The 15069-nt window shown below is 41.6% G+C and overlaps 1 protein-coding gene across 5 annotated transcripts in view; it reads left to right on the top strand.

Annotated features, from left to right (window-relative positions):
• Window positions 1-15069, top strand: part of PATJ (PATJ crumbs cell polarity complex component) — a 155111-nt gene that overhangs the window by 79434 nt on the left and 60608 nt on the right. For all 5 annotated transcript variants that reach the window (XM_065673193.1, XM_065673191.1, XM_065673192.1 and 2 more), the window contains one exon: window positions 13629-13825. In XM_065673193.1, the coding sequence (XP_065529265.1) occupies window positions 13629-13825 (197 nt within the window). The remainder of the gene's footprint in view (window positions 1-13628; window positions 13826-15069) is intronic.

Below are 15069 nucleotides of genomic sequence, written 5' to 3'. Positions count from 1 at the left end.
AACCTGGACTTTTTTCCGCAATGCAAACTGTGTTCTGAACCAGAAACTGTATTGTTTTCAAGTGTCGGCAAAAACCCACCTAGTTTTAAACCCCATAAGGTTTGGCTGTACTTTCCTCCATTTTGTAACCTGTTATTCTCTTAGGGATGTGACAGGTTATTTGGGGATTAATACAGTATCATTTATGTGTATTATTTATGTATTTAAATAGACAATGCAGTAATTTTACTGCAAGAATTCATTTCAGGATTGAGTTGTTAAAACTATAGAGTATATATGGGGGGTTTAATACTGTTTTTCAGGGGAAGAAAGCCATTAAGCGAGCAGCCTGACAGCATGGTATGTAGTGAGGTATCACTTGAAGGGCTGGGAGAAGAGTGGAAGGGGAGAAAATGAAATGAGACTGGGATGTGATGGATGAGGGAGTAAGTAGAGCTGCATGCAAGGCTGAGCACAAGCAGTTTATGAGCGACGGCCAAGAAAGAGGTTGAAAGGGATTTTGTAAGGAATGGGGAGTTCAGCGAAGCCTTTCGGGGACAGAAGGATGTGGTCATCCTTTGGAGTGTGCAGGAGGCATATTGTGGTGTTGTAAATGGGCAGGACCTGCACAGTGACACGTGTCGGGGAGAGGCCAGGGCAACAGCACCCGCAGCAGCTGCTGGCAGGCAAGCGGGTGACTCTTGGCATTGGAGCAAAGCAACAGGATAACCCTGCCGAAGCCCCCGGATGGATCTGTACAGCAAGCCAGTTGGTACATCTGCTCCAGCCCTCCTCCCTGTCCCTCGATAGCCATGTGTTGGCAGACATTCCCCTTTCCCTCTTTCACTGATTTCTGTACTTTGCTCATAGAGACGCGGAAGAGATGCTTTAGGGGAGGACAGAGGTGTCGGTTGGGTGCTGCCTCCAGTCAGGACTTGAGTGTAGAGTTGTGAGGATTTTAATGAGTTCTGCGAGTGCTGCAGGTAATGAGGTTGGATTCCTACAGGTTTGTGCCTCCCATTTGACTGACTTGGGTGTCAAGGAAGGTGTGAGCTCTGATTTAAGCTTTTCCTGTGGCTGGAGCATTTCTAAGGGCTTTCCCTCATGTGAATTCTTTGACGCTTTAATAAAGTGTGATCTCGCACCAAAACCCTTCCCCCCATCAGGTATTTATCAGGTTTCTCTCCTCTGCACGGCTGCCTGTTTTCATGAACCTTTTATAGTACCTTTGAGACCCTCAGTCCTCCATCAGTTTTGCTTCAGATTGGCCAGCACATTCAAAAGGTTTGGGGCAGGAGCTTGGATTGCACAGGGTATGATTCCATGAGCTGAGCTTTGTTCCTGTAAGAAAACAAAATAAAGTGGCTTAGAATGAAACAAAATAAAGTGGCTTAGAATGAAACCTAATTTATATTAAGATATTAAAATATAATTAATAAACATTGGAGCATAACCTCTCGGACTGCAGTTCAGAAGACCTGGCATCCTTTCTGGCTTGGTTACCATCTGTTGGATGTCTTGGTTAGCCATCTGTCATATGATACACAGAGCATCTTGAGCCTTCTGGAGCACCATGCCATGGTTTCCAGGGGTTAGATGGCTATTTACATTTAAAAATCAAAGAAAAAGGAAGATCCAAGGACTTCCGCCTTACCCAAAAGATGATGTTTATTCCCCAGGAGCAAGTCACGGATGCATTTGAATCATCTCTTTTGCAGGCTAAATTCCACACGAGGAAGAAAAATCAGTTTAATATCAGCCCAAAAGACTTACAGTAAAAACTGCCATACCCCACCCCTATTCTTCCCTCAAGCATTTGTTTTTAGCTCTTAGCTGACTTCCTCCTCCAGTCAGAGTGGAAAAAGTAAGTCCATTTAATAGAGTGAAGTTTATCCGTTTAGCTCTTCGTCTTGGATAAATCCTTGGAGATGGATTTCTTTTGCCACAAGGAAAATGCAGAGTGCTTGACATATTGCAAATCTCTGTTCACATACATCATCAATTTCCTGATTATAATTTTATTGATTTAAAAAAAAAAAGCCCAAAGCTGAATGCATTAATATCTTTATTTCATTAAATACATTAAAGAGAAGCTATTTGTTACCTAATAACTTATTTTAGTACTAAAAAAAAACTATTGAAATACTCTGATCACTTTTTTGTGCTTTTATTTTCCTTTTGCAGAAGAATGAATGCCTTCCCTATCCTGTCTTAATTGCAATGTGGAATAAGCAAAGGTGTCTGACCTGAATCCTTTCATTTTACTCTTTATGGAAAACAGGTCTGCCACATTCTGTCCTTTGGAGAGATTGAAAACAATCCGAATAGAATTCCTGACACAAAATATTGTCTGACTTACTCAAATCTGTCAAGTTTTATGATGTCATAAGTGCAGCATAAACCCGATTAACTTCTTGAATAAACTCTCAAGGCAGCTGATTAAATAAGATGTGCAGCTTATTTAGGGAGAGTTTACAACTGCTTTATGATCTCAGTGGTATTAAATGAGGGCTTTTGTGTGGGGAGGAATTGTTATCCCTTCATCTGCCCAGATCACCCCGTCTCACCTGGTGGGAAAGGAAAATGGCAGTTGGCTCTGCAAATGCAAGAGTTGCTGTCTGACTGATACCTTCAGAGGCAGAAAATCTGTGGTGTTATCATCACAGTGCACAGGCTTATTTTCACTTTATATCACATAGGACAATTTAAAACTATTTAAGTAATAAACTCTTGCTTTTTCATTCTAAGAAGAGACATTCGAGTTAATCCTTTGTTTTGTGCCTTTCTCTCTTGGAATAATAGCATTAAAGGTATGTTTTCAGCCTGGAAATTTGCATTTTAGTTGTTTATCTACATGAGAAGTGCTTATTTTCTCATCCTCTAGTACTCTTATCTTCCAGGCCGATGCTCCTCCACAGTATAAGATGATCCAACTGTGAGCCAAAAGAGGGAGCACCATTTGCCTGGCTCTGCTCCCATTTACTCAGTTGTTTGTGGTGCTTGGGTGCTTGTTGCTTTTCCCTTCATTAGCCTGTTCAACTCATTCAGCAGAAAACTGCTTCACCATTAAAGAGGGATGGTTTTCTGGTGAGTTGGTGACCTGCATAGGAAGGAGGGAGGATTGTCCTTTTGCTCCGCTTTGCTGAAGGGACTTCTTATGGGCTGAACCCATGATCTAAAATTAGAGTGCTGTGCTGTGGGTTCCTTTCTTTCATTTTCTCTTCCATAAGGCTGGAAAAGGTCTTCACTTTGGGATACAGCTTGAGCTAAGGTTCCACCTCAGCAATGAAGTGTGCAGGCTGAGTGTGAAGCAAGTGATGAAGGCATGGGCGGTGCACATACTGCTCTGCACAACACTGCCAGCTGGACCAGGCTGAAGAGAAGCCAAAGCACGTAAAGGGAAGCTGCAATCTGCTTCTCCTGAAATGGGAGGGAAAGTGAGGCTGTGCTAAAGATGGGAGTGCAGCAATGCATTGGCTCTTGGCTGAGACTTGCAGCTCAGTGGCTGGCTTGGGAAAGGTTTCCTGTGGATTAATGTTCCCAGAGGTTGCCAGTGGTGCTCTCCAAATCATGAGAGCCAAGCTCTGTATCAGAAACCTCCTTCAGAGATGTGGGAGTAGGTTTTTGTATTCTGAGTTGCAGGTCTCTTTTGGACTTGAAGCCTACAGTTACCTGCTGGTACACAATTAGCTTGTGTACCTGTTTTTCATGTAGAACTATGATTAATACATTAGACATCATAAGCAGGATACATACATCATAGCTGAAGATACAGATATAGTAGAATAATTATTATTGACTTTTATTAATAGAAGAGGCTTTAAAGTGAAGGTTTAGGTATGTATTCGTTTTGTTGTAAGGCACAGGAATAGGCAGACTGCAGCATTGCTGGGTGTTGCAGTCGTTTTTCATTTTACCTCTGCAATCAAAGGTGAGCCATGGCATTGGGAAATTCAGGTTTGTACTTAAACAAAACCTCTAAGCATTGCTTGATGTTGTAAAAAGCTTGAACATGACTCAAGTGCAATTTGATAGCTCAGAAAAACCCAGGACCTAGAACCAAGCCAGACTTACGCTTTTGAAACCTCTTGACCCTGTAGGAGCATTGTGTGATATGGGGAAGTATGATGTGGGCTGGCCCTGTTGTTCTTACAGGTCTGTTCTCTAAGTGGAGTAGACACTATCACCTTATGTCCTCTAAAAGTTGGATATGCATCTTTTAATATTAAGCTGCTTTTTTCATTTAAATTTTTGATTTAACCTGCTTTTTTTAATTTAAATTGGATTTTTTCTTCTTTTAAATCAAACATTTTCTACTTGTAACATGCGCTGTATGTTTTAAATGGCAATCTAAAGATCTGAGCACACTCCAACCTGTTAGCATAATTTAAATGAAAAATCTATTGAAGAAAAGTATGTGTGCACCCAGAGAATTGGGAGAAACCTGGACCCAGAAGTGACTGTAGTAAAAATCCAGCTTTTGACTTTTTCTTCGGCAGCCTGAAACAAAGACCTATTCTCTCTACAGCTTATTTAACTTAATTCAGGGGGAATGAAAATAGCTTATCAAACTTGAACAACTTGTTAGGAGCTGAAAAAGGATATTTTTCTTTTCTGCTCCATGAATAAAAGCCAGGAGTGTGAAGTCGAGAGTTGTCAGTTGGAAAATTAGGGAAGTGTTTGTGGCCCTGGTGTGATGGCAGAACCTCCTCCGAGGTCATTGCACAGTGTTTATCGTTAACTAGGTGTTGGTGAAGGCCCAAAGACAGACAAAAGGAAATCTTTGACAAAGTGGAAATTAGGCCATTTAAAAATGTTTTTGATCACTGTAGAACCTCCATTATCTACTGTGAGAATAACAAAGCTCTTGTTTAATATCCCAGGTTTAAATGAGAACATTTCAATGTAAAACATTTCTCTGACATTCATCATAATTGGCATATTTATATGCAATATTTTTATTACAAAGCTGTTGCTTATATTTTAATTGCATTCTAATTTCTGCCCAAATACAAACAGGATATATTGTTAGGCAAAATATATAGTAGAAAAGAGATGTTGTTCACTATATCTGACACGTGATAAATCTTGAGCACTTCAACAGATGTATAATAAAATTTTATATTTCCTTCAATACTTTTCGAGCATTTTATCACCACAGTTGGCCAAAAGAAGGAACATTCAATGTAAATACAATCTTGTCATAGATAAATGTATTTTTGTAGTATCAGTCTTGAGTAAAATAATGAAAACCTAAAAACTAAAAATATTAAGACTATTAAGATTTATCATTAAGATCACCACTGAATTAAATCACAGCTGGAGTAGCTGATCATGATCTACCTTCCCTGGGTCTTCCGGCTCTTAAGGCTTGCACAGGATTTTCCAGCTCTGTGGGCATTTTCCTGGGCTTCACAGTCTCAGGTGACTCATCCAACTTTAATCTTTTTAATCACTGTCACAGCTTATTTAAAACTTGCTGTACAAGCAAACTTCAGCTACTGCAGCAGGGGTTTTAATCTAAAACTTTAATTTAGTCATTGTCAAGTCAAACTAATGTTATGTAGCTTTGTTGCATTGCAAGGCTGTGCTGCCATGGCAAAAAGCAAGGGATCATGTTAGGTGACACTCTTCATGCTACCTCCTCTCCACCACCTCTTATCCCAACTGCACAGTATCATTTTCTCCTCTTCACCTGCTCTTCCACAACCAGGTCCATATTCTTTTTAGGCTTCTTAGTGCGCAACTGGGTTGATTTTATTTGAAACTTTAAAGTTGGGGTGGGTTTTTTTCCTACATTTCACAAATGGTGGCAATTCCCCTGGAGATCTTTCTTTCAGAATCATCTGTTGCATCTTTGGGCTCACCAGTGCAGGTTATGTTTGCTGGTCAAAAAGTCTTTATTAATCATAGGATTGTTTGGGTTGGAAGGGACCTTAAAGATCATTTAGTTCCTATGTCCAGAAGTCTCTCCATTCTCTCATCCCATTTCCCCCTAGATGGGGGAGGTTCAGGCTCTCATTGCAGGCTCTTAATTAAGAGCAAATCACTATGTGAGAAATCTCTCGTCACTTTGGCTTCTGAGAGGCATCTTCTGTGCTGCCTCTTACTTATTATAGAATCCCAGGCTGGTTTGGATTGGAAGAGATGTAAAGCTCATCCATTTCCAAGCCCCTGCCACAGGCAGGGACACCTTCCACTAGAGCAGGTTGCTCTGAGCCCCATCCAGCCTGGCCTTGAACACTGCCAGGGATGGGGCAGCCACAGATTCTCTGGGCACCCTGTGCCAGCACCTCAGCACCCTCATAGGGAAGAGTTTTTTTCCTTATATCACTGGGAAGGTGATGCTTGGGCCCCTAAAAGCCTTCATTAGGTAACAAACTTTCAGTTTCTGACAGTTGTCTGACGCCATTCTCTTTAATTAGACTCAGTGCAGAAAGATTCCAAGATAATGACTGTGCCAATCATTTTGTGGGAACATCATTATTTAAAGATGAAACACTGTCGGATCACATTACATTGTATTCTTGTCGAGGGAGGAAGGAATTTAAATGTTCACAATATTCCCTTGTTCGTGTTGAGACCAAGCAGAAAAGCGATGGATCAGAGTTCCCCAATATTCTTTGTTTGGTTTCAGACACTCTTGCTCTTCCATCAAATGAATGAGCAGCTTTCAAATACAAATGTAGGGAATGGATTATAGATCCTGGCAGCGCAATATCATCAGGACCAAACCAGAAAACCTGCTCCCACCAGGAAGAGAAGCTTCTCATTTGTGAAACTACATGTAAAATGGGTCATTAAAACATTGTCTGTCACAGCATCTGGGAATCTGTTTTTGTGTGTGCACATTCGGTATCCTTACAGATCCCTGACATGTGATGGGCATGTTGATGCTGGGTCATAGCCACCGTGCAGGAGAACAGAATTGCAACCGCTGTGTGTTGAGCCATTCCAAATTTCCTTTTGACTTTGCAGATGGAAATCAGTGTTTTCTAATATTTTTATCCTCTTAATGTACCCTTCCCAGAGAACCATGTTAGCAAGCCTCAGCAGAGCAGGAACAAGACTGCTTTCCTTCGGGAGGTGTAGCATGCGTGAGCCTGGCAGCTGTGATAACTGAGCCTTATCTGTGTGCTGCTCTGTGCCATCCCTACCGAGTGGGATGGGAAGCTCTGAAGACTGCAGTGTTTTGGCCTTAAATGACTTAAACTGCACGTACAATGTAATATCCTAGAATCCTAGAATGATTTGGGTTGGAAGGGACCTTAAAGCTCATCCAGTTCCAACCCTCTGTCATGGGCAGGGACACCTTCCACTAGAGTAGGTTGCTCCAAGCTCTGTCCAACCTGGCCTGGCCTTGAGTATATACTGTATACTATATAATACATGTAATATACTGCAACATTATACAGTAGAGTATTTTATATGGGTTTTTTCTCAGTTATCTTTTCAACAGCTTAAAAATGAGGTCTACAGTCGCTGTATTTTGAAGCAACCCCACATTTTAAGGATCTAACTAGTTCAAGATGCCTTCAGTTGGGCGTTTTGGGGGCTTAAACATCAACCATGATGTGATATATTTTTGCACATAATTCTTTGTATCTTCATAGAGGATTTTATCAAAACAAAAATGTCTTTGTTCCTCTTTGACTATATTTAATCAACTAGTGGCAGTATGATGCTCCAACAGCTAGTCCATTTGGTGTGTCTCCAATCTAGAGGAACTAACTGGTTTATCAGTCCTGGGGCAGCAGGGAAGAAGCGCATGGGCAGCTTTTGCCAGTCCTTTCCTCCAAAGCCTGTAAGACTGTGGGATCGCAGTGCAGAGACGCTCTGAGCTCAGCATCAGTGCTCCACTGGAGCCACTGATTGCAAGATCACAGCACCTAGAGGAGGTCACTTCTGAGGAAAACCAAGTGCTTTGATGAGGGCTAATGCGTCATTTGAAAGGCAAATGAGTGGAAGTATTGTGTTCAGGGGAGGGCAGGTTCCTTTATAATCAGCAATTGTGAGCATCAGGATGCTCTGCTTACCACATTCTCTGGAAATCTCCTTTTAGAAGTGTTAAAGATCTGATAAACATCAGTGTGAATGGACTCATCATGACCTTGTTGTTTAATTAAAACAGAAACACATACAATAGCTCTTCCTCCCTGAACATAAACGTTGTGTAACAGAACTGCAGCTTTAGAATGAACCTTTGGGCCTGAAATAAGGAAAAAACGGTTGGCAAGAAGTCCATTTCTTCAAAATGTTGATGGGAGATGGTGCAAGCGTTGGAGGTGCTCCTTGATGTTATGGTCTGCAGTTACCCTGCTTTTCAGTCAGGGCTAAAAGTGGCTTTTGTCTCTGCTGTTGTCTTCAGGTGTGACAATTCCTTGATTATAGGAAGAAAAAACCTAATGATAACTGTTTCTAAATGTCACCTGCTCACAGGCACAAAATGAAATGGTACTTGAAGTGGATTGTGGAGGCTCTCATTATACCCTTCATCCTGGATTCGTTAAAAATCACTAGCAGAAATTTTCACGTTCCGCTGTAGAAGGAGTGATGTGAGGGACAAGTGGATTTAAGGAGAGCTCTGGAGGAGAAGGAAAGTTTCTTGTGTGAGCTAAGAAGCTGCTGCAGTTGTTGCATGGCATGAGAGAAGCAGAATGAGAGCCTGAGCTGAAGGGGGGCCAGTTAAAAGAGAAGAAGCTCGGAGATCCCAAATAATAGCCCCAATCCTTCACACAAAGAAAAGAAGAAAAGAGACAGTCTTCGGGTTAGGGTAAGAATATTGACTCAGGAGAGTTTAATGCATGCTTCTTTTTCACTTGAGCTCCGGAGAGTTGTATTTGTGAGAGTATGAAAGCCTCCAATTTAGCTGTTCATCTAGAGAAGGCTTTGTCTGCGTGGCACCTTGTGCATGCTCTCTCCCTCAAGTACCTAAAAGCAATGTTATAATATTTGGCTCACCGTATCTTGGGGAGGAAGGGGAGAGTGACAGCCATGCAGCTTTTTTCTTCCTTGTATACGGCAGACTTGGTGCTAGGGAGTAGGAGCATTAACTGAAGTATGCCAAAGTATAATAGAAATGCTGAGGTTTCTTTTCTGCTGAAAACCATTGCTTCGGTTTTGGCAAATGACTTCCAAATGGTGTACATGAAGCAAAGTGCTGCCAAAGGGAGATTCCAGGGATGCTGAGTTTCTGGATCAGATGGAGAATCCATAGCAGCCCCATCCCACTGCAGGGATGTTTGGAGATAACAGCATTGATTGTGAGCCTCAGCAGATTCTGTCCTCTCGCCACCACCTGAGCGAGGTGGACCGGTCATAACATGATCTCTGGCTCCTCCATTTATATTTGCCAGCTTTGAATACAGCTTCCCTATTTTTCTCATTCATGCTGATAACTGAGAGAAGAACGGGAATGACTTTATGGAATTTAAGAAAGCATTATAGAAATTCTCTCTATTTTTCAGTTTAAAGCTTATGAAAACAGACAAGTGCATCACTTTTGAGATATGCTTTGAAGAACTGTCTGCCTCCTTGGAGCTGAATAGAGGACTGGTGGGAAGATTAAAACAATAAGCTTATTATATTATTAGTAGTGTGAGAATTCTAAACCCCATTTGTTCAATTATGGTCTCTCCAATCTGGTGATTTAGGTTCTTGTAAATTGTAATCAGGAAATTAGACGTGCTGCCCTCACAGCTCTAGGGTGAGCTTTCAAGGGACTTCCTACATCAGGTTTTTTTAATGCTTATAGTGAAATCAAGAAGGGAATTAGTTGTTTGATATGCAAGGTTGGCTGTGCGTTAGTGGATGCTGGCTGCATTCTGATATCTATCATTCCTAGATGAAAAACAGTGGTTGTGGTGCTGCAGCACTGCTGTCTGAGCAGAGTAATCTCAGAAAAGGCTAAAACGGTGACTGTGTTATGTGCTATGTGAATAGCACATAAATACCTAAAAATGGTAACTAAACCCACTGAAATGAACACGGGCTGATAAATGAGACCACTGTAAGGTCCCCCAGAGCCAGCATATGTTGCTAATAGTTATCTGAGGTAACACAAGAGGGATGTAAAATCCTCAGTATCACCTCCTATATGCAAATATCACCCGGCATCTTTTTGTGGTGTTTCTCTCCTGGTCTTGCTCTGTATTTTGCTTTGACAGTTTTAATGTTGAGCGTTTGGTACTAAAACCAATCACCTCGCTGAGTCATCCAGAGCTTTTTCTTTCCTCTTTTTACCTTTCTAGATGGACTGTAATTTGCATCACGCAGAGACACCACTTTCAAAAGAAACACCTTTTCTCTTTCAGCTCATTTAATGGCAGATTTCATCAGGTTTGGGGAGCAGGCTCCTCAGCCCTTTGCAAGTGCTTTTTATACCTCTGTAATTTAAAGAGCCTTTTGCCTTCCTGAGAAGTGGTGTGAGTTTTTTCCATGCAGATAAATTGTGTATTTGTTGCAACAGTAGATCATGCAAACTCCAATATCCTGACCATATTGTCTCCATTTATTTCTTTTATCTCCCTGTTTAATATAATAGGGATAGTGGCTGAGGCAGAGAAACATATGCAGCAGCATAATAGTATATTGTTTGAAAGCAGTTTCCTTCCATTGCCAGGGTTTCTCTTTGAAATGTAATTGTCTGCTAATATAACTGGGAAATATTATTGCAGGAGTGATCACTAAAGTGCATACTTTTGCTTTTACTTCATATTACATCCGTGTTTGATTCCTACAAGAAACTGGAGCAACCTTAGCTGGTTAAATATGGATGGTGAGATATGTTTGCAGAAGTTGTGATAGGCATATTGTCACCGAATGTGGAAACAACTCCATGTAGTGCCAAAACAAGAAACGCCATGTCCCATGTGTAATGCAGCAACAACAGAATTACAATTGCCTTGTGTAAAGTATCTGGTAATGAAGGCAGATAATGGAATTCTTTGCAAAAGCAGATGCTAACTGGCTCCCCAATGCTAAGCAGAGAACTGAAAAGTGATACCAGCTGGAGGGGAGAAAAAACCAGCTGAAAAAGGCATTAAAAAGAAGATGCCTTAGATGCACGTTTGTTTAAGCAGTAAATACTTGTTTAAATAATCTTATGAGATTCTTATTAAGAGGCAAACTGAGAATACGATTACAATGTTATAGGAAGTCAGCTGGATGCCCAAAGGATATTTGTATGCAGATTGGATGAGTAAAGCAATGACACCACCGGGAATAGCGCCTTATCATTTACACTGCAAGGCTGGCTGGTGAGGACAGCCCTTGGAAGTGTTTAATTGCAGGAGGTGGGGCTTTTGAGAGCCAGAACCTTCTGTTCTTCAGGGAGGAGGCAGAATGCCCTGCTAGGGGAGGCTTGGTTTTAAAAGCAGGGGTATCTGTGCTTGTCCCTACATGCATGAACATGCACACACATGCTTGTGTTTTCACTGGCAGCAGTGGGTAACGGTGCCCTCCTGCCAGGCTGGAAGTGGTGTTTGGCACATAGCATCTTCATTGTTTGCTCTGTAGTCTCCCACTATTTTACCACTCCAGTTACCTCAGCTATTTCAAATAGTTGCTTTATAAATGAATGTGATAATTTAAAGAGGGCTTAGTCCACACAGGGGTTTTGTTCTGTTGTAAGTAAGTAAGAAATCTGGAGAGGGACTTTTTACAAGGGCATGTTTATGATAGGACAAGGAAGAATGACATTGAACTGAAAGAGGGGAGGCTGAGCTGAGCTCTTAGGCAGAAGCTGTTCCCTGTGAGGGTGCTGAGGCGCTGGCACAGGGTGCCCAGAGAAGCTGTGGCTGCCCCATCCCTGGAAGTGTTCAAGGCAAGGTTGGATGGGGCTTGGAACAACTTGTATGAAATGTGCTTGTATCTGCTGTACTTTCAGACACCTTTCTTCACTCGCTGATTTTTGGCAGGAGGTATCCTGCATACTGCATGTGCTTTCCAAATTCAAGTAGCAAAACACACCTCTAGGTACATTTTGACCCCATGTGTTAAGAAATGTATCAAAGAACTGTGCAGCTATGTGGATCACTATGGAATGCACCTATATGACTCTTTTTGGCATATAATTGATAGTAACAAATGAGATTTCTAATTTTTTATGATATTCTTATTTTGTGCAGACATCTCTAGGGCTTTACAGCTTTACAGGGATAATACCTCACCCTTACGACAGACCCCCAGGAGTTCAGGCTCGAGGCCACTGAGGATTTTGAGCCCAGCAGGAAAATGACAGCCTATAAATATAGCGATGGGAAAGCTGGTTCTTCTCTGTGTTGCTCTGAGCATAAGTAATGCTTTTGGGATTAGAGATAGAAGGCTGCTCCCCTTGTCCCAGTGGTCTCTGCTGAGGCATGAGGGGATGTTGCAGCTGGAAGAATTGCTTAGGAAGGACCCTCAGAGAAGAGAACTGCCAGGATGGACCCAAGTTTGGCTAAATCACCCTGGCAGCCTGCACAGGGGCTGTGGAAGGAGCATTTCATCATCTGTCTTCTCAGCAGTTTTTGTTCACTTTTGGTGGATTCCTTCTCACCTTCCCCAGCTCTTTCCCCTCTTCCTTGTTGTCATGGGAACATTCACTATAGTGGTTTAATCATACTAGTAAAATTTGCTTCCCTGGTAGAATAGTAGTAGCTAATATTGATCTAGCAACTGCTGCTGACTCGGGGGTATGGTTGAACATATAATATCTCTTACTTCTCCTTTTACTGCATAATGCAGCACTTTCTTTCACCTTGAGCTCAGTACTAGAGGTGACATGCAGCCACAGCAAAATACTTTATTCTGCCTTTTTTCATGTGAGGCCCAGCTGAAGCATTGGGTGTAGGTGGGTTTATGAAGCTGGCTTTAAATCTGCAAAGGACAGTCAGACAGAAAACAAATTACCCTCGCTGTGATTAACCCTCGCAAGCAGTAGTTATGATGTTAGATATTTATGTGCCAGTGGTGAAAAGATGTTCAGATTAAACTGTCAGCATCCACAGACATTCAATGTGCTCCAAATAACTTTGCAAGTGTATTGCGGTCTGTCACAGAAATGCTTGAAATGGAGATGAAAGACAAATAACTACCTTAATATCAAGTGAGGCTGCATTTAAAAATGTAATCATTCATATACATCGTCACTGACATCTGCTTTGAGTAATGTCTGTGCAGTAGCTCATAATGTTAAGCAGAGCATGGTAAGCATATTCCTGAGTCACCAGAAAGAAGCAAAGTACTGTACCTTGAGATAGGAGTTTGCAGTATATTTGCAGTGTAAGCATTTCAGTTTCCCACAGTGGTTAATTAACCAGTTCTAATTTTATGACTTTCCTGAAATTGATAGTTTTTGTAAGGTAAGATTGTGGTATCTCTGGAATTCCCTTGTTTTCCCTCCTTTCTAAAGAATGCTGTATTTTGCTGTATGAGTGATAGAGGCAACAAATGGTATTTTAAGAGTCTGTGCTGGCAAGACCTCTGTTAACAAAGACTAAATGCTAGCAAGTCCCTTCCTGTGGCAGGGGGTTGGAGCTGTATGATCTTTAAGGTCCCTTCCAACCCAAACCAGTCCATGATGCTATGAAGCATATTTGTACGTGTTCTTAAACATCCGCTGGTAATTTACTTTATGTTACAACTCATTTTGTGTTTGATCTTTTCAGAAAAAATCAGGCAAAGATATGCAGATCTACCAGGAGAGCTGCACATCATTGAGCTCGAGAAAGACAAAAATGGGCTCGGACTGAGTCTTGCTGGCAACAAGGACCGCTCTCGTATGAGCATCTTTGTAGTTGGTATCAATCCAGATGGACCTGCAGGCCGAGATGGAAGGATGCATATTGGTGATGAGCTTCTAGAGGTGAGTGTTTCCTCTAACTACTGAGCAGGGTTCATATGGAGAGAGGGAGAGGCATATGTGAAGCTAGCATCTGAACCTTAAATAAAGCCTGCAAATGGAAGTAAGGGGGCTGAGGCAGGGAGCTGCGTTGGTTTATGCCAACTGAGAACTTGGCCTTTGGCAGGTAAATGTGTTTGCAGTGAAACAAAAATCATTGGCCTGTGAAAACTAATGTCTTGTCAGTGAAGTCTGTGCTCTCAGCATGTTCACAAGCTATGCTTAAGGAGGGACTGTTGAAAGGCAGGAAGGGGACAGTAAATCTATCCTTGTAGTGCATATGTGGTTTTACAGGGAAATTCACACCTTACATTAAGAAAAACCAAACCCCCCTCAGAGTTACCATATGTGTTTTTACAGATGACAGGGATATTCCCCATCCTGAAAATAAATTTCATGCTGTAATCTGTTTTGATCTGTTGTAACTTAAAATACTGATTTCCTTTAGTCGTGTCTGGCGTGAGTTCACCCACAAGGCAAGAAAGCTCATTAGCAAGAGGAGTATTTTTGTCTTCGCTTCTTCTCCTATCTCCTTGCTTCCCCTTCAGATTAAAAATGCAGATTTCCTACACACCACCTGATCTTTGGCTCTTGCTAAATGTCACTTTGCTGCAGTACCTGCCGTGGTTTCCTATGTCATGAGTGCCCCAGCAGTTTAAACTAATCACCCATCCCTGGGGGTCTCTCCTTCAGAGAAAAGCTTGCACCAAAGAGCTGACCTACTGCTCTCCATGGGTGATCATTTTCTGACCTTCCAGCAGCTCTCTGTGCCATCACAGAACCACCTATTTTCTTATGTTTCTTACTTGAAACAGAGCAATTTGACTGCCTGGGATACCTTGGAAGTACTCAGAGTTGTCTAAGCACTCGTCATTGTCTAACAGTTGTGTAATTATGGGTTTTCAATGCACATAGTACAAGAAAAATTTGTTCTGCTGTAATAATAATGCCAGCTGAAGTTTATTATTTTCTAAGTGTGATAAATGGTATGAAGGTCTATTCCATACTGGAGTAGGGTAGGAAAATTACTTTCTCCTTCAAATTTATGTTCTTTTTGTCCCTGGCACCAAATTCTAATGATAATAAAATTAAAATTATTGAATTTTGGATGTATACCAGAAGATGTATACTCATGGTTCTGTTTTTCTCTATGCGTATCATAGACCAAGTAGCTCCTGGTAGAGGAAAAGTAGAGCCTTTTGTATCAA

This window comes from Lathamus discolor, chromosome 3 (assembly GCF_037157495.1).
Source record: "Lathamus discolor isolate bLatDis1 chromosome 3, bLatDis1.hap1, whole genome shotgun sequence".
Lineage (NCBI taxonomy): Eukaryota > Metazoa > Chordata > Aves > Psittaciformes > Psittacidae > Lathamus > Lathamus discolor.
This window is presented reverse-complemented; position numbering and strand designations above follow the sequence as displayed.